Source organism: Eptesicus fuscus, chromosome 1 (genome assembly GCF_027574615.1).
Source record: "Eptesicus fuscus isolate TK198812 chromosome 1, DD_ASM_mEF_20220401, whole genome shotgun sequence".
Lineage (NCBI taxonomy): Eukaryota > Metazoa > Chordata > Mammalia > Chiroptera > Vespertilionidae > Eptesicus > Eptesicus fuscus.
In genome coordinates this window covers 119,352,448-119,377,733 of record NC_072473.1, presented here as the reverse complement: position 1 = coordinate 119,377,733, position 25,286 = coordinate 119,352,448, and the positions used below count along the sequence as shown (strand labels likewise).

The following is a 25,286-nucleotide window of genomic DNA, read 5'->3' as shown; positions in this document are numbered from 1 at the left end:
TTAACCTCAGCTCCCCTTTTAAAACAGAACAACCTAGAGATTTTATTGGAAGTGTCATTATATATGTGGGTAAAATATAAGCATATTATTAGTCATACCTTTTCATATGTGGCTCTATCACTGTGCCACCTGGTTACAGTCTCTAACATGCAGCAAAGAAATCTCCCATATCGACTAGCTTCATTTTCAGTACAACTTGCAACTGTGTAAATTATGTCAGAGAAAACCTACAGGAAAAAATGTTTGAGAAAAAAACAAACTGAAGTCAAAATTAGTTCAAAAATATCAAAAGATCATGTTACAGTAAATCATAATATACCAAACAGGTAAATTCAGTCGAAATCTATATTCCCTTTTTACATTCACAATCCCAGAGACCTTTAAAGATTTTAGCTTTGGTGAGGAAATAGCACATTCATAAAACAACAACAAAACTTTTATAAAGAAAGCTGATTTACAGTGACAGAAGAAAACAGCTATCATTATTATTACACTAGAGGCCCAGTGCATAAAATTCATGCACGGAGAGGGGGGGGGGATCCCTCAGCCCGGCCTGCACCCTCTCCAATCCGGGACCCCTCCGGGGATGTCTGACCGCCTCTCGCAATCTGGAACCGCTGGTTCCTAACCTCTCGTCTCCCTGCCTGCCTGATCGCCCCTAACCCCTCTGCCTGCCTGATCACCCCTAACCCCTCTGCCTGCCTGCCTGATCACTCCTAACTGCTCCCCTGCTGGCCTGATCGCCCCTAACCGCCTCTGCCTCACCCCGCACCCGGGACCCAGGATTCCCTCCTCCAGCTGGTCGCAGGCACCCGGGACCCGGGCTTTCCTCCCTCTGGTTGGCCACAGGCACCTAGGACCCAGGCTGGCTTCACCCGGGCCGACCACAGCTACAGAGGACCATGGGCAGGCGGCTTTACCCGGGCCACAGCTGCAGGCGCCCAGTACCGTGGGGCGGGCAGCTTATCCCTCTCCCAGGCTGCAGGTGCAGGCACAGCCACTGGCACCCGGGACCATGGGGCGTGCAGCTTGTCCCTCTCCCGGGCTGCAGCCTGGCTGGTCCTCATTCCTCTCTCCCCAGTGTTGAGTGCCTGAGCCGTTAAGGCATGACAGTGTAAGGGTGTGATAACCATTTGCATATTAGCTCTTTATTATATAGGATCATAACTTCTTTGACAGAGACTTAGCCACAGATATCACTGGGGTTAGGGGAACAGTAAGCAGAGGCAAGTCTGATAGAAACCAGAAATAGGCAGATGACATGCTGTAACATATATTACATTTTAAACCACAAAATGCAGTAATTAAGAAAAACACCAGGTGCAAAAACTTGTGAATGTGACCATGCTGAAAAGCATCCCTGCTGTTATGTTATGTGCAAAGTTGTAAGCTTTTTTGTTGTTTTTGAGGGGTGAAGGTTAAAAATGGAGACGAGTATAGCAAACATATAAACCCAAATGTTGAGTTAATAGATTAACTAGGGGTGCTTTTTATGTATCGGGCATTATTCAAAGTGCTTTTGTGTGTAGTGACTCATTTAATACTCATAACAATCTTATGAAGTAGGTACTATCCCATTTTACAATAAGAAAACTGAGGCACATAGAGGTTAAAAACTTGCTAAAGATCATGTAGCTAGAAATTAGCAGAGCTAGGATTCAAGTTCAGGCACTTGGCTCTTGAGTTCATGCTTTTAACCACACACACAACAATACCTATATAGATTATAATGTTTCGCTATCTTTGCATGAGACTTTTTTTTAAAAAGGTTGCAATAAAAAGAACTTACTCGATCATAACAAAGAAGTGTGGAAAAATTTGGAGTTTTCTGTTGATGTACCAATTCAACAAAACGAGCACAGTAAACAGCATCAATTGCTGAAAAAATACATCGAGGAAATATACACAGCTGTAGAAATTTTGTGATGGTCTCATTTTTGGTAGATTCTAAAAATAAGGGAAGAATATATTAAGTGGTAAACTTCTTCCTCAAGTGCCTCAAGGACACTAAACATGACAACATATTAACTTTAGTATAGAGAATGCTATACAATGACAAGCTACATAATAGTTAGCAACCAAAGGGTCATGCCTAGAATAAGACTTTCATTTTTACGCTGTGGATACTCTTCTATCTATAATTTCTCCAGAAATAAGATTTTATACAAGAAGTTAAATTATTATAGTTATAAGCTACTTAATTTTATCAGCAAACTAAATCAATTCCTTCAGTGAACAGGAGAAGATGACTCTGCATTAATGAATAACAAAAAAATGGGACAGTGAACAGAGTTGAAAAACAAATATAATACACTTCAACATCTCCAGTTATAAAGTTCTGCTTTTGTAATTTAGCAATAGCAGAACAATTCCAACAACATACTTGCTAAAAGCCAGTTGTCTTTTTCCAGTTTCAGTCTCTGTAGAACTCGCTGTACATGTTCCATCTGTTTCTTTTCTTCTTCAAGAAGTTTGTCCTGAAGGGCAGTACAGCGCTCCTTCTCTTTTTTCTTTTTATTTGGAGGCTACAAAGTATAAGTGAGATATTTTTCTAACTACAGGCACACTGCCTCCCTTTCTTTTAATTAAAATTTTCAAAAAGAGATAAATGCTATTTTATATTCATTACTTCAACAGGGGTGTTCAGGAGTCTACTTAGATGTGCTTTCACCTCCATTTAACAAATTCAAGACAAAGTCACTCAGTCTTCGTACACCACCAAAACAGGATACCTTCCCAACACTGGTACCTTTATTCTGAGGCACAGAGTCATCTTTGACTCTTCCATCTCCTTCATTCCAATATCACAATACCTTACAAGTCTTGTGTATTCCCACAACCTCCACCATAGTCTCAGCACTTCACAATGACTTACCCAAAAAGCCACCTGGCTGATCTTCAGCCTACTGCTAGTCCTTTCCCCTATCAAATGCATTCCTCATACCATTGTCATGAATAATTTTTCTAAAGTAGCATTTTTATCATTAAGTCCCTACTCAGAAATCTAAAATAACCCTCAATTTTATCAAGTCCTCTTTTCCAGCATTCACTACTCTACATACACTGGCCCCGTTCAAACTTACCACTGAGCCCATTGGCTACTGTAAACGTGGCCTCCTTAAACTTGGGACTACTTCACACCTTTGCTGGAGCTCTAGGGTAGCCAATTTGCCTTCATTATTTTCAAACCTAATCTATCTTCAAGGCCTATCCAGCTCAAGACTTACCTCCTCAATAAAGCCTTCTCCTATAAGAGTTCTCCTCTTTGGAACTACTATTGCTATTGCAATTGGAATCACACAGATCATTTTTTAAGTTCATTAACATAGACTTCAGTAGAAAAGCAAACTCAAATACCTTTTGAGTGATCAAAACTTCCACATACTCACCAAGCCCTCAGCCCCAACCATTGAGAGGTCACCATTAAACCCACTTAGGACAATATTATATAGTAACAGGATTGTGGCTTTAAGGAACCCGAGCTAACACAATTTCAAAGTATGGGTAATGCTAAATTAATACCATGACGTTATTGTACTTGAGCTACTAGAATAGAAACCTACCATTTCCTGATTGTCATCAATTGCTTTCATCTGGACTTTAAGTTTACTGACTTCCCGTTCATAGCTGGTGTGTGGAACTGCAAGGTCATACATTGTCAATGACCAGAATGTGGCATAGAATTGAGGGCTGATGTCATCCCAGACTTTGGAAACATGTAAGGAGACCACTGCTTCATGGACAGGGGCCATCACCATTTCACATGATGTAATATACTTGTGAACTTTATGTTGCTGTTTACTTCCCTTTTCTGATTTTTTAAGTTCGTCATACTTGGACTGGAAATAAAAAGTAAACACACATACACAACACAATTTATAGCATTGACTTTCACTGTATAAAAACCTATGTTCCCCAAACTGAGCTACCAAGTGAAACAGACTCATAGATAAAGAGCAGGAAGACAGCTCAGAGTGTAGTGGTAGAGGGACTGAGCAAAAAAGGAAAAAAAGAGAGAAAGAGAGAGAACTCATGGGCCTGGACAACAGTGTGGTGACTGCAGAGTTTGGGAAGGGGGTGGGTGGAAGTGGAAGAGGGCATAGAGGGGATAAATAGTGGTGGAAAAATAATTAATTTTTTAAATGAAAAAAAAAAATCTATGTTCCCTTTTCAAATATCAGATAATGACTAATCAAAACTGTTGTAAGAATTCTAGTTTCTTACCAAAAAGACATTTATTTTAAGATAAATCATTCCTGGAAGCTGTTCCAATCTTTAGTACTGTATGCTCACTAGCAGCTTTTCAGAAGATTCTTATTGAATCTGACCTGTTGAGTAAGTGAATAAGGTATGTATGGCCCCGGTCCATTCCCCCAAACCTGTTCTCTCTTATTGATGCATCATGTATTGGGCATATAGGGTTTCCACTCCTGCTTTTGAGATATTCAAGTGAACCAAGTAGAAGGTTATAACACTGGTAAAGAGGCAGGATGGAACTACTACAGCCAACAAGGACAGAATGTTTTATAACTACATGTAGTCCTTATCAGATGTTACAATTTGTCAATTAAGAAGCTAGATCAGCCCTGGCTGGTATGGCTCAGTGGATAGAGTATTGGCGTGAAGACTGAAGGGTCCCAGGTTTAATTCTGGTCAAGGGCACATGCCCGGGTTATGGGCTTGATCCCCAGTAGGGGGCATGCAGGAGACAGCCAATCAATGATTCTCTCTCATCATTGATTTCTCTCTCTCTCTCTCTCTCTCTCTCTCTCTCTCTCTCTCTCTCTCTCCCCGTCTCCCTTCCTCTCTGAAATCAGTAAAAATATATTAACCTTTTGCACTCAGATGTTGAGTGCAAATTACTCTTTGAATGTATCAATAATTTGAAATATAAAAAAAATCCAAATAAATAAGTTTGTATGAAAAGAAACTCCAGTTTTTTATTCTACTGCCGCGCTTTGTAAAATCTGGGGTATTTAAAAAATTAAATCCCGAGTAGAATAAAGGAATCGAGAAAAAAGCAAGCGAGTGCAAAGGGTTAAAAAAAAAAAGAGAGAGAGAGAGAGAAGAAGAAACTGGATCAGCCCTAGCTGGTTTGGCTCAATGAATATAGTGTCGGACTGCATCTGAAGGGTCCCGGGTTCAATTCCAGCCAAGGGCATGTACCTTGGTTGCAGGCTCGATCCCTGGCCCTGGTCAGAGGTCATGTTGGAGGCAACTAATCAATGTTGTCTCTCTTACATCAATGTTTCTCTCTCAGTGTCTTTCCTCCTCCCTTCTACTCTCTCTAAAAATCAATGGAACTATATCCTCAGGTGAAGATTAACAAAAAAACAACAACAAAAAATAAGCTGGATCAATGCTAAAAAAGGTTATTGAGAAAGTCACCATAAGACTAAGTAGGTTGACCAACTGTCCAGGTTTGCCAGTAATTTAGGGGTTTCCCAGCATTCGAGACTTTAGTGCTAAAACTGGGAAAGTGCCAGGCAAACCAGGATCAACTGGTCACCCTAATGCCAAACTAATAAGATATTCTATGAATGGCTATGGTATATTGGAGTTCAAAGTGTGTGGGAACTGACACTAGCTTTTTTGGCCTGGTTGGTTTGTCCTAAGTAGGAGGAGAGCCAGAGGAAGGCCATACTCTTAACTGTATGAGAAAAAGAATGTTAGTACAATGGGAAGAACTACATTATTAGTTCACAGAGTGTATGCCAAATGTCAAAAATAAAGTAATACCAGGTGAAGCTATTACTACTGTCTCATGTCCCTCAGTCTCTTTAGGATGACGGAGCCCTCACCCAGAAAATTCTGTTTGGGTTAGGTATCACCCCTGAATATGAACCTGAGAGGAGACCTAAAACTAGCTTCTTCTTCATGTTAGAAAAGCACTTAATCATTCAGTTTGTGCTAAACATGAAACCCAGAACTAAAAGGTCAGAATTAAAGTTTAGGCAAAGACTCTTCCTTCCTGAGTGCTGCTTTACCTCAGGCTCACTAGAATTGAAGGCATACTATGTACTCTTTGTTCCAGAGGGTATCTCAAGCAGGCTATGAGAATAGTATAATTATTCTGGAAGTAGGAAGATTTATCTCATATTATTCACATTTTACAGAACATGCTGATAACTACTGAGACCACACAGGTGACAAAGTTACAAAGAACATTACTTATGAGAGAGAAGTCCCAATTACATCAGAGACCTGAGAGAACAGTAGCTGAGATAAGAAAGGGTTTTAAAATTTTGAGAGCAGGTCCTAATGATGGTAACTAACATGAATCCCTGTGAGCAGAATGACATCTGCTAAGGTTCTAACAAAACAAGATAAATTCGTGCTCAAACTACCTGCATAAGGTAGCTTAGCTAGCTGGTTTGAGTGAGATATAGATTAACTGAGGGGAGCCTTTCAGACCCATGTTACAAGGTGGTTCTCAGCAATTAAAACTCAAATATTAGGTTATAGGTATGAGAGGATTATATGATAGCCCCAGTCTCCCCAATCCTCTGGTTCTGAATCTGTTACTTCTATTGCTATGCACCCCCTATTCCCTACCTAGTTAAAAAAAATAGGCTTGATCAGTTACATTGCATATTTACCTAGGATGAACATTTCCTTGTCTGAAGTCAGTTTAAAACCCTCATCAAGCTCACATCTTTAGTTTAATGGAGAGGCACAATAGTTCTACATCTCAAGTCACCTGGGGAACTAGATCTATGGAACAGAACTGATATCCACAGTTATTGCTGTACTTCTAATTATTGGTTTAAAAAAAGCTCTTGCTGGCCCAATAATTTAAGCAGTGTTTGGTTGGCTGAATTATTCTCATGAAAGCCTGCTAGTAGTCAACTTATGGAAGGGACCTAGCAGTCCTCCAATACTCATATTCTCTCATCAAAGGCTCTTCAAGAGAGGCTTTTACTAAAAACAGCAAAAGCAAGGATCCCCAGGGATATCATCCACTGCAACCAAGGTTGCTGAGGAACTCCCTTTCCAGAGGGTGGCATGTAGGCTCTGTATAGCCACTTCTGTATAGTTCTTTGTTTTCTTCCTCAACCCTGAGGAGGAAATGATATTTCTTTGTTTAGTTTTGTATCCCTTAAATGACAAAGGCATAATATTTTACACAAGCTACAGAAAAGGAAACTATTGGTATGAATGACCTGCTCCATTTTCTGACCTAGGAAAGTTCAGCTAACTTCAGGTAACCAGGTGTTTCTGTTTGCTAGGCTTCAATATCGCTGATTAGTGTGTTCTCAGTATAGTACAAGGCAGGTTAGAATTCCTGAGATGAAGAAATTCTCCCTGATCTACTGTGGGGGGGAGCGACAACACAAGGCATAACTATGCAAAGAGCGTAAGATATTCTGAATTGAGAGATTCTAAAGTACAAGAAAAGCTTAGAAGAAGTCAATGGGGGTAAAGGGGACATATGTAACACTTTCAACAATAAAGACTAAATAAATAAGTAAGTAAGAAAAGGTCTATTCCTTCACCCTTATTCCCCTTTCTCCTCTAGAAAGTACAGCAAAGAATACCTGCATGCAAATAAAGTGATAATTAAACCAATTAACATTTAGTTAGTTGTTAGAGGGAGTTGTGAGACTGTAGCAGTTGATATGTAAACACTAAGAGCTAATGGTTGGTTAAATGATTAATTATACACCAAATTTCTCAGTGCCTTTTTTCCATGACTGTACTACACAGCCTTGTATCCCTACTGGGAACAAAGAAGGTATCCTCACTTAAGAGACAAGTCTAAGATCTTTCCCCAAATTTGTAAAGGAAGCTTTGTATAATACAGACTTGAAAACAATAAACAGAAGGGCCAGAATCCAATTCTAACCCAAAATTAAGAATATGCTGGGATTCCAGTCAGAGTGGGAAAGTACCAGATTCCAAACAGAGGACCATGGCCCTGAGGGAAAAGGAAAAATGAATTCCAATTAGAGGTCACTGCTTTGCAGGTAAACAGTGGCAGATATAGTAGAGAGGGCTGTCTCCTCGTCCCAGTCACTACTGGGATACTCTGCTTCAGAAGGCTCTAGTTTGCTTTTCATGATGTTTTTTGTTTTCACTTGTTTCATGTAGGTGGAGAGAAATAAAACAACCATAAATACACCTTTCTTAAAAGTTACACAACAGACACTGGAAGAATTTTTAGAATGTTTGGGAGTAGTTAAGACTTTCTGTCTATATTTCTTTCAAGGCAGTATGCATAATAGCAAGTCAACTATCTGGCAGGGATATTGTCTTTGAGGAAACAGGACTCTATTTAACAGGAGTGTTTCTCAGAATGACATACCACATTCATTAATTTCAGAATCATCTAGTACTTCTTAAAAAACAAACAAATAGCCCTGACCAGTTTGGCTCAGTGGATAGAGCGTCAGCCTGTGGACTGCATGTACCTTGGTTGCGGGCACATCACCAGTAGAGAGTGTGCAGGAGGCAGCTGATTGATGTTTCTCTCTCATCGATGTTTCTAACTCTCTATCCCTCTCCCTTCCTCTCTGTAAAAAAATCAATAAAATATATTAAAAAATAAATAAAAACAAACACATTTCCGGGTACCATTCAAGTTATTAAATTAGAATTGGGGGCCCTGACCAGTGTGGCTCAGCTGGTTGGAGCACTGTCCCATACCAAAAGGCCTCAGGTTCGATTTCCAGTGAGGACACATATCTCGGTTATGAGTTTAATCCCCTGGCCCTGGTCAGGGTACATGCAGGATACACTCAATGTTTCTCTCTTTCCCGCTCCCTCTCTCTAAAAATCAATGAACATGTCCTTGGGTGAGGTTTAAAACAAAATTAGAATTATGGAACATGGGACTCAGTTTTTAAGATGCTTTTTTGGTAATTCTCATCTACACTAATGTTTGAGAGCTATAGTTCTAGAGGGCTCATAAGACATCAACCTGGACAACTAGTGGCACAGTAATAGTAAAATTACAGAACTAGTAAGACTTACTTTTAAAGGGGACATTTTCATTATACACTGCTCAGAGATGAGTACTAACAAAAGAGTAACTCTCCAAGAGACAATCTATATCTATGTCAAAGTAAAATGCAATTACAAATAAAACAGTTAAAATTATTTGTAATTGTTTGTAAATGACAGCAATGATATTTATACTTACTGAAATATGGTGTGCATACATTGGCCTAGACAGGAAAAATGCTGCATCATGGGGTGTATGAAATTCGTTACAGAGCACATCAATTGAAGGCACTCGCTTTATATAATCTTCTGTGCTTAGATTAGATGCTAAAAACCCACCAAACTGTACCAGGGTATCATGACACTAAATTTAAAAAATAAGACAAAAAAACACAAATGTGCTATCATTTTACAAAAACAACATAAAACATTTTCCAAAATGATTAAGGTGCCATTTAAACAATATTTTGATTAACAAGAATTTAAATTTGACAAACTGAAAGAACTTTAAAGACAATCTACAAACATAATCAAATTACAAAAAAGATGCCAAGGTACTGAAAGTATACTAATCTAAGGCTTTAAGATCAACAAGTTCTCAAGTTCCAAGTTATTCTTCATCACTTTTAGTAGCAGAATATATTTACTTAAATCACATATAACAATTTTATGTAGACAGAAGTCAATTTACTTGCCCTTAAAAGATGAAAACTTCATTTATAAAATATATGTGATCCTTTTTCCTTGTAATATAGTGACTGTTAAACACATTTTGTAAGTGAACCATGGATTTGGTGCTTAATATTTATAAATATATTTTATAAATAAAGATCATATCTACTTTGCAGTGACTGAAATTCCAGAGATTAGGAAAGATATGAGAGCAAACAACTTAGTTATCTACTTAATTGAAAACCTTATACATATTATTACATCTCCGAGAGCCACTGATTAAATATCATAATTTGCACAGATATAGCCCATTTCCAGAATGTCTACTTTACACTTCACATTAGAGCTGTTTCACACTCATATGTGCAAAATTACATTTTTTAGAGTTATAGAACATGCTATATTTGCCATTACTGGGATTTTTAAAAAATCAACATAAACACAAAAGCCACTTTAACTTGCCTGATCATAGAGCTTTCCCACAAGTTTCAAATGTTTCTCTCCACCTTCTTGAAAGATCACCCCATTCCTCTGCTGAGCCATAAGCAAACAGAGGGGAAGAGCAAGATCATGGTCCAATAATGCATCCTTTAATCTCTGGGAGGATTTTTTAGTGTTTCTTATCTGGCCAAAATAACCACCCTGCAAAAGAGAAGACATAAATTTACTTTCCCTTTCTTTGAAAATTTATTTTAATGACACTGTTACTAGTTATAGTCACTGACTTAGATAACTGTCACCTGCCTTGAAACTTCTGCCTATTTTCCATTTTCTACCATACAGTCTCATAAAAGACTAGTGGCCTGGTGCATGGATTCTTGCACATTGAAAGGAAATTAATTAGAAGAAAGATTCATGCGATATGCGACAGGGGGTAGGGGAGGCTGGGGGAAGGTCAATAGGGAAAAAAAAGGAGATATATGTACTACTATATGTAATATTTTAAACAATAAAAAAAGAGAAGAAAAAGAAAATAAAAAAAATAAAAATTACATGTCAAAATAGTATATATAATATCCTATCTAATAAAAGAGTAATATGCAAATTTACCATACCTCTGCTATACCCACAAGCCACGCACACCAGCCAATAAGGAGCAAGTATGCAAATTAACCCAACAAACATGGCTGCGGCCACGGAGCAAGCAGGAGGCTTGGGTTTCCCAGGCAATGGAGGAAGCCAAGCTTTCTGCACACCCTGGACTCCACTCAAGGCTACAAAGTTTCAATTATAGAAGATAAATAAATTCCAGATACCAGGGCCTCCACTTGGGTCGCCGGGGGGGTGTGGCCGGCCTGCAAACCACCACAGCCCCCTCGCCCAGGCCACTCCATGCCCCAAGGGAACCCCCACCGATCCGGGACACCCTTCAGGACAAACCAGCTGGCCCCCACCCGTGCACCAGGCCTCTATCCTATCTAATCCTATCTAATAAAAGGATATGCAAATTGACCATCACTCCAACACACAAGATGGCTGCCCCCATGTGGACACAAGATGGCCACCACAAGATGGCCAGCAGGGGAGGGCAGTTGGGAGGGACCAGGCCTGCAAGGGAGGGAAGTTGGGGGGGACCAGGACTGCAAGGTAGGGCAGTTGGGGGCGATCAAGCCTGCAGGGGAGGGCAGTTAGGGGTGACCAGGCCAGCAGGGGAGGGAAGTTGGGGGCAACCGGGCCTGCAGGGAAGGGCAGTTGGGGGGGACCCAGGCCTGCAGGGGAGAGCAGTTGGGGGGGCCAGGCCTGCAGGGGAGGGCAGTTAGGGGTGACCAGGCCTGCAGGGGAGGGCAGTTAGAGGTGACCAGGCCTGCAGGGGAGGGCAGTTAGGAGCAAACAGGCTGGCAGGGGAGCAGTTAGGCATCAATCAGGCTGGCAGGGGTGTGGTTAGGGGGTGATCAGGCTGGCAGGCAGAAGCGGTTAGGGGCAATCAGGAAGGCAGGCAGGCGAGCAGTTGGGAGCCAGCAGTCCTGGATTGTGAGAGGGATATCCGAATGCCTCTAGGATTGGGGCTAAACGGGCATTCGGACATCCTTCGAGGGGTTCCCAGATTAGAGAGGGTGCAGGCTGGGCTGAGGGAGGGACGGACGGACACACACACACACACACACACACACACACACACGCACGCACGAATTTCTTGCACCGGGCCTCTAGTAGTATTATAAAATTAAAATACAAAATTAAATTGTCAGTGCACGTTCATATGTACCGGCCGATCGGTTGGACAGTCAGATGGAAGTATGGTCGGTCACTTAGCCTTTTATATATATAGATTATTCTTTATTCGGTGTGGAACAGATTCAACAATAGAGTAACTATGTTCAGATTTATGCCAGTTAGGATATCAAGGACCACAGAAGATTTGATATTTATTTCCTTTACAGATGTGGTTTATTTCCCTTACAGACACCAGGGCAGCTTGAGGGGAACATATAAATCAAGAAAGTATTCCTTTTTCTTTACTTTGTTTCAGCTTTTTAAAAAGGTTAAAATATGCTCTGGCCAGGTAGTTCAGCCGTAACTGGTTTGGCTCAGTGGATAGAGTGTCGGCCTGCAGACTGAAAGGTCCCAGGTTCGATTCCGGTCAAGAGCATGTACCTTGGTTGTGGACACATCCCCAGTAGGGGGTGTGCAGGAGGCAGCTGATCGATGTTTCTCTCTCATCAATGTTTCTAACTCTCTATCCCTTTCCCTTCCTTTCTGTAAAAAAATAAAATGTATTTTAAAATATTTAAAAAAATATATATGCTCTGGCCAGGTAGTTCAGTTGGTTTGAACATCATCCAGAGATACCAAAGTTGAGGGTTTGATCCCTGGTCAGGGCACATACAAGGATCAATCAATGCATGCATAAATAAGTGGATCAACAAATCAATATTTCTCTCTTTCTCACTCTCCCTTCCTCTCTCTCTCTCTCTCTCTAAAAAAATTAATAAAAACATTTAACTAGCCCTAACCAGTTTGGCTCAGTGGATAGAGCATCAGCCTGAGGACTAAGGGGTCCCAGGTTCGATTCCGGTCAAGGGCATGTACCTTGGTTGCGGGCACATCCCCAGTAGGGGGTGTGCAGGAAAAAGCTAATCGATGTTTCTAACTCTCTATCCCTCTCCCTTCTTCTCTATAAAAAATCAATAAAATATATTTTTTTAAAAAACAAAAAAACATTTAACTAAAGGTTAAAATAACTAATAATCACAATTTTTAAAAGGAAGGTGTGGACAGTTGTGAGAGGAGAATAAGTATGGCTCTGATGTTTGGTTTATGTACTTATGTACTGTTTGGATTCTTTAACATGAGCATGCATACATTTCGAACTTAAAAAAAATCAATAAATAAAAATAGCAACTCTCACCTCAGCTTTTAGTTGCTCTCCACCAGTCATGGCCTCTAGTTGCTCCATTGTCATTTCCTCTGTAATTTCTATTCCTGCCATTTTTTGTACCACTTCTTTCAATATAAGCAGGTCAAAACTATTTAGAAAAAATAAGAAACAACCTATAGTTGAAACTTCAAACATAAAAGTGACAATATATTGTAACTGAGAACCCCTAAACTATTTGTACGTAAGTATGAGGAGAACGGGGTTAAAGCATTTTTTAAGGAAAAACTGCATTCCTAGAACTATACGAAAAACATTTGTTTACATTTATTTGAACATTTTACTTGGAAATAATGTCAAATGTACAGATAACATGGAAAGATAAAAATAGTCCAAAGCTTTACCCCAACTTCACCTATTAACATTTTACTCCTATTTGCTTTATCATTTGTGTTTTCTCTCTTTCCCTCCTCTCTCTCTACACATGCACAGACACACATTTTTTGAACCATTTCAGAGTTCATTTAGTATGTAACATCATTTAGGGGTACATTTCACCCCTAAAATTCCTAAGACTATATTTCCTAAGAGTGCATTTCCTAAAAATACAGCTATTCTCTTATATAACCACAGCAGTTATCAACTTTGATACAATACTGTAATCTACAGTTCATATTTCAATTTTATCAGCTGAATTTACAGTTCATATTCCATTCTTATCGGTGACCCAATAATGTCCTCCATAGCATTTTTTTAACCCTTCAGTATAGAATGGCCAATAAATGATTTTTATGGTATAGAGATATCTCTCTAAATAATCACACACACTTGTAAAGAATGGAGGGATGGAAGGAGGGAGGGACAGAAAAAAGGAAGGGACAGCCCTAGCTGGTTTGGCTCAGTGAATAGAGCGTCAGCCTGCGGACTGAAGGGTCCCAGGTTCTATTCCAGTCAAGGATACATGCCAGGGCTGCAGGCTCGATCCCCGGTGTGGGGAGAGGGGGGGCATGCGGGAGGCAGCGGATCAATGATTCTCTCTCATCATTGGTGTTTCTGTCTCTCTCTCCCCTCTCCCTTCCTCTCTGAAATCAATAAAAATGTTTTTTAAAAAAGGAAGGGGACAGAAGTTCCATGTTGTGGTATTTAAGCCTAACATGACAATTTAGTAGCCAGCCTTAAGCACATTTATTATTGTGCCCAACAGTTATACATTTTAATTCTTAAAGTTCAGGATTGTCGATGGAAATAATGCCTATGACTTCCAAGACCATCTTTAATTAGTTAAGTAATGAAGATAAAGTGAAAACATTCTTTCCCATAAAACAAATGCAGATATTTTCCCAAAGGTAAAGCTAGACATATCCAATACACAGAGTAATATACAAAGGAACAGTTTTCTAAGATTCTTTGTAAGTGCTTACTCTTTCAACTGGCCTTGTCTTACCTAAACATAGTTTTTGAAAACAAGAGGGCCCTCATGCAAATTAGTATGCAACAAGTCCCAATAAAACATTTTAATTTTTCTTTAAACTATCTTTTAATTAGATGGTCACAAAAACTATATTTACAATACAGAGAACTAAATTATAGATTTTAAAATAACATTATGTTCTCCTAGCCTATAGACACTAAAGAGTAAAATGCATAGGAATGGCCAAACAGATGAGCATAGCATAAGTGCTATATTCATAACATCCTGAATCTAAATATTTTTTAAATTTTCCCTAAACCAAAATAATAATGTCAAGAATTCCTTAGGTAATATTTGTTTGGAGTACCAGATAGCTTTACAGATTTTTTTGTTTGCTCTCTACCAGAAAGCTTCTGAAAACAATTTTCAGTTCTTTGATTCTAGTCAGTCTACTGCTGATAAGGTTTAATATACATACTAATTCAAACTCTAAGCACTGATATTGGTCCAGAATAAAATGATAAAACTCACTATTTATAAAGAAAGGAGGGTACTATTCAAAAGGTATGTAAGCTTTATGTCTCTCTAAATTTCAACTTCCAAAAATAATTGTGTTAAAGACACTATATAAACCCTCAAAATAAACATGTTCCTACCAAATGCTCAGTGTAAAGGCCAACTGCTGTCCAGCAGCATAATTAATAGTTTTGTCATAAAAGAATTTACAATATATCATATTAACCATTTATTCAAAAGCCAAACAGGTAGTCAAAATGAGTTAGTCTTTTTAGAGTTAAATATATAGCCAAATATTAATTTCTTTTGGCAAAAAAGTATTTATGTATTAAATTATAATTTATTTTAATTAAAGAATTCCACCTACATAAGTGAGCAACTATTCTACTTAAGCCTACAATCAACAAATAGTTTTTTAGGATAATAGAAATCTTAATATCCCAATGTCACCAGAAGCACTCTAATTATTGAATTTCATTTACATATAATTTGCTATGAATACCTTTTGCCCGCCTTTAGCTGATTAGCCACATACTGAAGAAGACCAGCAAGATCAATTGGATATTTACGAAAAACTGCACCACAGAAACTAGCCAGACCTATATGAAATTAAAAAAGGGCTTTTTAAAAACAATTCATAAAACAAAAAGTACAATATTGAATGTCATTTCTTCAACTAACTCAATTTCCAAAACAAAATGAGGTAAGAATAATTGTATTGCTGATGCCAATTAATAGAGTTTTATAATTGATAATAGCTAATATTTACTGAGGATACATATGCAAAACACTGTATTAAATAAGCACTTTATGTTAACTATCTCATTTAATCTTTATAATAATCAACTCAGGTTTGATGAAAATTTAGAACACAGATATAATGTATCTTGCGCATGGTCACATAATTGGTTATGAGGTAGAGCAGTGATTCAAATGTATATGGCCTGTTTCCAGAAGCTGTGGCCATGATAAAATCTTTCAGATTACTCAGTAAACTTGAATGGTCAACAAAACACCTGCTCCTCAAATGTTTGTTATGAAAAAAAAATTTTTTTTATCTAGGAACATGCTACTAGTTGTGGAGGGGGAAGAAAACAGGTAAAGCATTGCCAGACCAAGAAGGAAAATAAAAGACCAATTTTAACCAATAGTCTTTATCACATCATGAGTAGAGAGAAAATCCCAGTCAAGTTAAGAGGAGATCCTAGTAGAATCAGTTTATCTGTAGCCTTTTCGACCATTATTTGTTGAGCCCCTAAGGATAACGGACAAAACATAGGTCCTGCCCTCAAGGAGCTTACAGTCTAGTGATGGATAAAGAAAGTAAACCAAAATAACTATGAGGAATAAAATGTTCCATGGGAGTACAGAGGACAGACACCTAATTCTGACTTTGGGGTAAGAGCTTTAACAGGGAAAGCTTTCCAAAGAAGGTGACATCTAGGCTGAACTCTAAGATGTAGTGGAGGAGATGAGTGAGCATGGAAGGGTATTCCAAGTAGAGGGAATAATGTGAAAATGAGACATGGAAAGTGCAAGAACTTCAATATTAATGGAATATTGAGGAAGAGCAAAAGATGAGGCTAATACAGTGAGTAAGAACCTGATTTCCAAATAACTTACTTGTATGACTTATTAGATTGCAGACTTTAAAGGGCAATGGGGAGCTACTGGAAGATTCACCTATCAGACAGGGCAGGTTGAAAAAAAGGGGAACTGGCTGCTAGAAATCAAAGATACAAGACATTTTTTTAAAGGCTAGGGTTTTTTATTATTAAACAACCAAGTTTTTGTTCTTTTATTATGACTGAAACCTCAAAATGGAAATGAAAGAAGGGGGAGGAACCAAGATGGCAGCAAAGGTAAACAACTAAACTGCCGCCCGCACAATTTCAAAACTACAACTAAAAGACAAAACGTCTACCACTCAGAACCACGGGAAAGCTGGCTGAATGGAAGTTTTACAACTAACAAGGAAAGAGAAGGGAGCACAAATGCTGAAAAGCTGCGGTACGGAGGCGTGCGAATCGGGCTGATGGTGGGCGACTGGGCAAGTGGTTTTTCAACCCAAAGGGAGACAAGCTCCCGATTGCTCTGAAATCCAGTTTCTGGGGACACGCAGGGGACCCAGACGCCTATGGGGAGAAGGTAAACAACTAAACTGCTGGACTCTCGGTCATCAGGTCGGAAAGTGAGAGCGACTTTTATGCAGAGGTGCGCCCAGCATTGTTTCCTGCGCTGGAGCGCAGGACGCAGGGACTTGGAAACGCGGAAAGACAGAGACAACTGACGGCAGCCATCGCAGTTTGCCACGCCATAACCTAGTGACGCCCTGAGACCCCGCCCCGCCCCGAGACCCCGCCCCGCCCTGAGACCCTGCCCTGCCCTGAGACCCCGCCATGCACATTCTACAAACCCGCCCAGGCTCCACACAGCAGCTTTTGCAAATAAATGGCCTGTTCTGTGGAAGCTTAACCAAATAAACTGCAGCTCCAGTCAGACTGCTCCAAAACTGCCAAAGCCCAAGCAAAGAGGAGAATACTGTAGTTCTTGCTGTAGCTCCTGCTGGGTGGCCTCAGACAGTAGCTGACCTGCACCCCATTGGCAATCCAGAAACTAGTGTATCTAGTGGTCTGTGTGAGACGACACCAGATTTCAACTCCTCTCATAAGGGACACATTCAAGAGGCAGACTCAGTGAGCACCAAAGCCCCACTGGAACAAGTCCTGCTCCATAAACGTGTCTCTAGCACAGCAATTCTTCCGTTATAGACACAGGGGGTCCTCACAGCCAATTGGCCTGGAGGTCAATTCCTCCCAGTGATACCAACAACAATCAAGACTTAACTACAAGGCTGTACACACAGTCCACAAAGGGGTGCACCAAGAGTGTCCACCTCAGGTAACTGGGAGGCCGACCCGTTAAACCAATAGGATACCTAGTATACAAGCTACCCTACCAACTCAGGGAAGCAGCGAAATTGAGGAGACAAGGAAACAGATCACAAACGAAAGAAATGGAGGAGAACAAATGAATGGACATAGAGTTCAAAACCACGGTTATAAGGTTTTTCAAGAATTTCATGGAAAAGGCCGATAAATTTAATGAGACCCTCGAGGATATGAAAAAGGACCAACTAGAAATGAAACATACACTGACTGAAATAAAAAATATTATACAGAGACCCAACAGCAGACTAGAGGAACACAAGAATCAAGTCAAAGATTTTAAATACAAAGAGGCAAAGGACACTCCTCCAGAGAAGCAAGAAGAGAAGAGAATTCAGAAAGTTGAAGATAGTGTAAGAAGCCTCTGGGACAACTTCAAGCATACCAACATCAGAATTATGGGGGTGCCAGAAGAGAGAGAGCAAGACACTGAAAACCTATTTGAAGAAATAATGACAGACAACTTCTGCCACCTAGTGAAAGAAATAGACTTACAAGTCCAGGAAGCGCAAAGAACCCCAAACTAAAGGAATCCAAAGAGGACCACACCAAGACACATCATAATTAAAATGCCAAGAGCAAAAGACAAAGAGAGAATATTAAAAGCAGCAAGAGAAAAACAGTTAGTTACCTACAAGGGAACACCCATACAATTATCAGCTGATTTCTCAACAGAAACTATGCAGGCCAGATGGGAATGGCAAGAAATATTCAAAGTGATGAACAGCAAGAACCTACAACCAAGATTACTCTACCCAGCAAAGTTATCATTCAGAATTGAAGGGCAGATAAAGAGCTTCACAGATAAGAAAAAGCTAAAGGAGTTCATCAACACCAAACCAGTATTATATGAAATGCTGAAAGGTATTCTTTAAAAAGAGGAAAAAGAAGAAAAAAGTAAAGATAAAAATTATGAACAAATACATATCAATCAACAAGTGAATCTAAAAGTCAAGTGAATTAAAAATCTGAGGAACAGAAAAAACTGATGAACATAATAAAATCAGGGGCATAGAATGGGAGTGGATTGATAAGTCTCAGGGGGAAAGGGGTGTCTGTGGGGGGGTACGGGAAGAGACTGGACAAAAATCATACACCTATGGATGAGGACACGGGGGGGGGGGGAGGTGGGAACCGGGTGGAGGGGAGATATGGGGGGGAAAAAGGAGAAACAATTGTAATCTGAACAATAAAGATTTATTAAATTAAAAAACAAAAAAGAAATGAAAGAAGGGAGAATAGTTCCCTTAAGATTAATTCCCCTGCCCAGCCAGTGTGGCTCAATGTTGAGCGTCAACCTATGAACCAGGAGGTCACGGTTCCATTCCTGGTCAGGGCATAAGCCTGGATAGCGAACTTGATCCCCAGTGTGTGTGTGGGTGGGGGGGGGGGGCCGTGCAGGAGGCAACCGATGATTCTTTCTTATCACTGATGCTTCTATCTCGCTTTCCCTCTCCCTTCCTCTCTGAAATCAATAAAAATATTTTTTAAAAGATTAATTCCTCTAAAATAATAGAAGTGCATTTTCAACTCCCCAGTAATGCTTGCCCAATTCTATCATGGCCAATACTGGCCTCTTGAGTTGGAAAATGAGTAAGTAGTATATGAACCTCTTTACAAAGTCAAGAACTTGGACACCAGTAAAGAAGTTGAGTGGCTATTCTCAAGAGCTCTTGCCAATAGGCTCTTAGAATAGGTAAAGGAGCACACAGCATGGCAGTCATAAATGTCATCCTTGGAAAAAATAAAAATACTTACTCTGAAGCCAGCTTGAGATGGTTGTGTCATCATGTTTCATTCTCTCTTTTTCGGGATTAGCTAAAGCTTCAATGATACAATCTTTCACACATTAAGAAAAAATTTTAAGTGACTACATCTCTAACAAAGACTCTTAAAACAACAACAAAAATGCCGTATCTTGGGAAAAAAATACAATTGTTTGCTTCAAGTTATTGCAAATTAATGAAAACTACACTCACTATAGTATCAACTCTTCTTAGCTTTTTTCTATCTTTCAGCAAGCAATAGACCCCACCTATATCAAAACGTTCATACACTTGAAAACTGTATGATCTTATTAATCAATGTTATCCCAATAAATTTAATAATTAAAATAAAAAGATGTTTTTTCTTCCCATTGAGTAATCAGTGGGGTGATAAAAAAATGTTTAGTAAATGTAACACTTTTTCTCCCTATATACAACACACGTGCGCTCTCTCTCTCTTCCTCTTTCCCCCTCCCTCTCCCTCCCTCCCCCTCCCTTCCTCCCTCTCTTTCTCTCTCTCCTCTCTCCTCTCTCCTCTCTCCCCCCTTACTGGCCAACCTTCAGATCAACCAAATGAATCAATCTCAGATGGTTACAAAAGGAACTTAGAATAAAAATAAAACATTCACCATTAAGATCTATGGAATGTGAAATCTATGTATTATTTTACTTAAAAGGATACAGGCCAAGACATCATAATTCAACGAAGTGAGGTATTTCAGTGAATCTACTACAGGTGTTATTAAGTTATCATACTTCTGTATTTGTGACAAAATCTGGAAGATAGCAACATAAAATAGATGGTGTTAACTAATCAAAAGAGAACTTCTGTGCTAACTGAATAATGGCTATACATTTCATTTTTCAAAAGTAGTTTCCTTCCATTTAGTATTTATATAAAACCTCAGGTGTCCTAAAAATGTATACACTTTGAATAATTATAAAAGCAGTGTTTATTAAAATACATTTCATTTTCAAAATGTAATAGAAATCAGCTGTTAAAGTGTGTATACATTTTGGGGGGACAAATTATATTTTCTTGGGGCTACATTTCCAATTAGGAAATAATTCTAAGATATCTAAACTTGAATTTTAGACATATAGAGGCTAGTCAAATGTGTTTTAGAAAGTTCTACTTAAATATGAAATCACAATAAAATGTTATTTAAATGTTTCAAACAAGTAAAATCAAATAATGAATCTACTACTGCTTCTATAAATCAAAATGTGGTAAACAAGATGTTAGACTGTTTATAATAGCAACATTGTTACATATTATTAAAATAGATCAATTTGTTAAATAAATTCTAAAAACAAAACTGATGATAAAATGATTCATTTACTAAAGGTTTTTTCCCCATGAAACACTTTTTAAAACTACATCATTCCATTCTACTTATGCTGACTTAAAGACCAAAAAAAATCCTTAAAGTAATATTAACCCAAAAACATACATAATCAAACAAAATGGTTGGATTGCTGTGGCTAAGCTTCCCAATTTGTCTTCCAGAAGGCTTCACATTTTCCTTGGTTAGACGCCTACAAGGGGAGAAAAAGGTGACATGAATCATCTTAAGTAATTTCCCTCATAATGTTGATAGCTTTGGTACATCATGAAAAAAAAAATTCCTTGCCAAATATTCAAAATGGATCCATGTAAACAACTACATTTATCACAGACTTGAATGCAGGACTTGGGACTATTTTGATTAGGCATTTTCCCAGAGGGCATTAAGATTTTGTCTTAATGCTTAATTTATAATATACAGATTTCAATTTTGTAGTAATAGTCTAACAAGCATTAAAACTCTAAGGTATTCTAAAAGTACATAAAACTTTTATGGAGAATCATAATTACTTTAGATTAAGAAGGGCTATTTTTATCAATTTAGAGATTAAGATATCCAATTTGGTGTAATGTAATGAAATGTTTCATGCCATCTGTCTCAGTGACCATAATAGCTAATACTATATTCCTTGATACAGTAAGTTCTCTGGTTCTCAGGAAGTGTCTCTAAAGTAAACAATTTTTGAAAAGTAAATTATACTCCTTTCCTTCCTCTGCTCGGTATTCTTTTACTAACATTCTGGAAATTTATATCTGTGAAATGTCTACAGTTCACAGTACATATTATACACCATCTTAAACTCTTCCAATGAGATTATGGCATAATAAATCTAGAAACTTCAAACCTGAAAAGCTTACAAGTGATAGAAAGCTTTCTGAAATGAAAATATAATGAAGCAATAATGAATTCAGTTGACAGCTCAAGGAATGTGACCATTCTCAAAGTGACAAACTTGACATAATTATCTTAAGAAGCTTCTTATGACAAAACTGATCCTTCAATTAAAAATTTTTTAAATCATCAACTGCTTCCCTTTCCCATTCTCCTTGGACTAGTTTCTTGTTCCCCCACCCCACCCACAAAAGAGACAGCCATCAGTTTCAAACTTTGGCTATACTCTGTTTCACCTTAAAACTTTCCACCATCTGTCCTTACTTCTAACCCTACTATTTCAGGTGGCCCTCCTACTTGCCAAAGCTAACCCTTCATCTATATACGTTTTATCCTGTTCCCTTCTGCTTCCCACACCCTGAAGGGGGAAACAAAAATAAAAGGAATACTTTCTTGATTATAACTTCCCTTCAAGCTACCATGGTGTCTGGCATATGGAATACAATCAATGAGTATTTGCAGAACGAAGTATTAGATGCCCTATAGAAAATTCACTTTTTAAACAGTGATCAAAACTTGTAAAATTCTGCAACTAATAAATTAATACATTCCATTCTCAACATAACAAGTTTAATCAGTAACAAAAGCACACTATTCAAGCCTGGTGAAATATAGCTAACACAAATCCAAGTACATTTAAAATTCTGCACATATGCTGTGAAATTTTTATTAATTTATTCATTCATATTAATGTTTTCTATGACAGGCAAAGTGATAAGCACTAGGAAAAAGGAGAATAACAGCTCCTGCTTCATGCTCAGTCCAGCTGAGGAGACAGAGTTAAAACCATTTTCTAAATGTTCATATTCTTAAATAGAGCAAATCACAGAACAGTACTTATTATATGCTATCAATAGTAAAATAAGGGAGAATATATTTGTACTCAATTGTATATACATAAAAATGTCTGGAAGGATAAATAAGAAACTAAACCAGTACCTTTTTTCCCTTGAGAGGACTGAATGGAAAGGGGAATGAGGTGAGAGGCATTTTCTTGCCAACCTTTTTATGTATACTGAAATTTAAACATTGTAAATATATAAACTATTCAAAAATTAGATAATCAAAAAAGAAAAATCATAGTAATGTATCTAAGTGATAGATAGCATTATAGGTATATGGGACAGTGGTGGCACAGATAAATATCAATTATGCTTAGCAGTATGTACTATAGAAAGCTTCACAGAGGAGGTGACACTGGAGCCCACCCACAGAGTATGAGGTCACCAGACAAAGAGAGAAAAGATGTAAGAAAAAAAAATTATATGAACATAAAAAAACAAAAAAATACACTGAGTGGCCAGATTATTATAATCTCTGAACGCATAATAATCTGGCCACTCAGTATACATATATTAGAGGCCCGGTGCATGAATTCATGCATGGGTGGGGTCCGGCCAGCCTGGCCAGAGGGAGGGGAAATGGGCGGTTGGCTGGCCTGCCTGCTGGTTGAACGGCCTGTCTGCTGGTTGAACTCCTGGTCGAAGGGATAATTTGCATATTAGCCTTTTATTATATAGGATATACACTGAGTGGCCAGATTATTATGCGTTCAGAGATCATAATAATCTGGCCACTCAGTGTATAAGCAAAGGAAAAGGAGACCATAGCACATTCAGGGAAACATAATAAGAGGGCTCAGTACAGCTGGAGGTAGAACTGGCAGTAAATGAGGTTGAAAATAGGGAGGGACAGGTCATGGAGGGCCTCTTATTTTACCATACCATAAAATTTAACATATGACCTGTGGCAATGGTTAGTCACTAAAGAATTTTTGAAGAAAGAATACAAGGCTCTGTAATACTCCAGATCAGGTGTCCTCAAACTACGGCCTGTGGGCCACATGCGGGTGTTTTTGCCGTTTTGTTTTTTTACTTCAAAATAAGGTATGTGCAGTGTTCATAGGAATTTGTTCATAGTTTTTTTAAACTATAGTCTGGCCCTCCAACAGTCTGAGGGACAGTAAACTGGCCCCCTGTTTAAAAAGTTTGAGGACCCCTGCTCCAGATGAAAGAACTACTAAGTTAATGGCAGTAGAGTGTGGAAGAGACATATTCAAGAGATTTAATAATACTTAATATATTATCCTACCTAATAATAGACAAATATGCAAATTGACCGTACCTTCGCTATGCCAACAATTGGCCAGGAGGCGCGGGTGGGCGGGACTCGGGGTGGCCGGGGTAGCTGATTGGGCCGGCGGGACGCTGAGCTGCGTCGCAAGCAGCGGCACGAGCTCAGCATCTGCGCCATGTCTGTGCTGCGGCACAGAAGGGGCCTCTGGGGCAGCGAGCTGACGTCCCGCTGCACGGACCATCAAAAGTGGGAGAGCTGAGTGCCTGTCCGCTCAGGCAGAAGGCCTTTCAGAAGCCTCCGCCACGCCAGAGGCTTCTGAAAGGCCTGGTGCACCAGCGATCGAAAGCGAAAGCGTGGGAGCTGGGTGCCTGTCCACTCAGGCACCAGGCCTTTCAGAAGCCTCCGCCACGCCAGAGGCTTCTGAAAGGCCTGGTGCACCAGCGATCGAAAGGAAAGCGTGGGAGCTGGGTGCCTGTCCACTCAGGCACCAGGCCTTTCAGAAGCCTCCGGCGCCTGGTGCACCAGTGGACAGGCACCCAGCTCCCCTGTGATCAAAAGCGAAAGCGTGTAGGGCACCCTACACTTGCATGATTCAATCATGCACTGGGCCTCTAGTTAATCAATATAAAGCACTTAGTTCAGTGGCTGGCACACACAATAATGGCTCCATAATATTAGTTGTTGTTAAGCTAGGAACTCTACCTGGGGAATTCTGTTTTTTAACCTGAGGAATTCTTAAGACCAGTTCTAATATTATCTCTTTCTGTGCATTCCCTAACTTCCACGGCATGAAATGATTTACTATCTTCTTTAACCTCCCATAGAATTTTATACATACTGTATAGCAGCATCTGTTAAACCAGAATGTGAATGTGCACACACGTTTCCCAGTAGACTGTGACCAGGACCAATATCATTGGGCAAAAACAATAATGTCGCAAACTGTAAAACCTAGTTAAATTCTAGAGAATGCACTGTTTTTAGTTAGAATAATCATACTACTGCATGAATGATAAAGAAATGATAAACCAATACTAATGTGAAGTATAAAATTTTGATAACTAAACTTCAAACAGTTTACCAGGAAGTAAAAAATAAAAAAAATCACTCTTGTGCTTTTAATGACATAAAAATAAAGCACAGAAATAAAAAGAAATTTAAATTTTTCTAAAGGTGACTTACTATGGAGATAGTTCTGCATAATTCTATTAGATCTTTCAAAAGGAAAAAATCTTTCTTATAATAACTTTCAGCAGAAATTCCTAGACTTTTGACTACCTTATACAAGCCATTAAATTTATTATGCAAATTAAGCAAAGGCCACAGTAGGTTGTACTTTAAAATAACTATACTTAATGTATTAAAAAGGATGTTTATTAGATTTCATAGCTATGTAAA

General features: G+C 38.9%; 1 protein-coding gene across 2 annotated transcripts in view; it reads right to left on the bottom strand.

Annotated features, from left to right (window-relative positions):
• The window catches only part of THOC2 (THO complex subunit 2), a 133,199-nt gene that overhangs the window by 19,647 nt on the left and 88,266 nt on the right, over window positions 1-25,286 (bottom strand). For both annotated transcript variants that reach the window (XM_054709513.1, XM_054709475.1), the window contains exons 16-26: window positions 21,027-21,111; window positions 20,255-20,348; window positions 19,565-19,645; window positions 15,361-15,457; window positions 12,965-13,082; window positions 10,078-10,257; window positions 9,143-9,307; window positions 3,564-3,839; window positions 2,384-2,525; window positions 1,790-1,947; window positions 99-227 (exon numbers count right to left, since the gene is read on the bottom strand). In XM_054709513.1, the coding sequence (XP_054565488.1) occupies window positions 99-227; window positions 1,790-1,947; window positions 2,384-2,525; window positions 3,564-3,839; window positions 9,143-9,307; window positions 10,078-10,257; window positions 12,965-13,082; window positions 15,361-15,457; window positions 19,565-19,645; window positions 20,255-20,348; window positions 21,027-21,111 (1,525 nt within the window). The remainder of the gene's footprint in view (window positions 1-98; window positions 228-1,789; window positions 1,948-2,383; window positions 2,526-3,563; window positions 3,840-9,142; window positions 9,308-10,077; window positions 10,258-12,964; window positions 13,083-15,360; window positions 15,458-19,564; window positions 19,646-20,254; window positions 20,349-21,026; window positions 21,112-25,286) is intronic.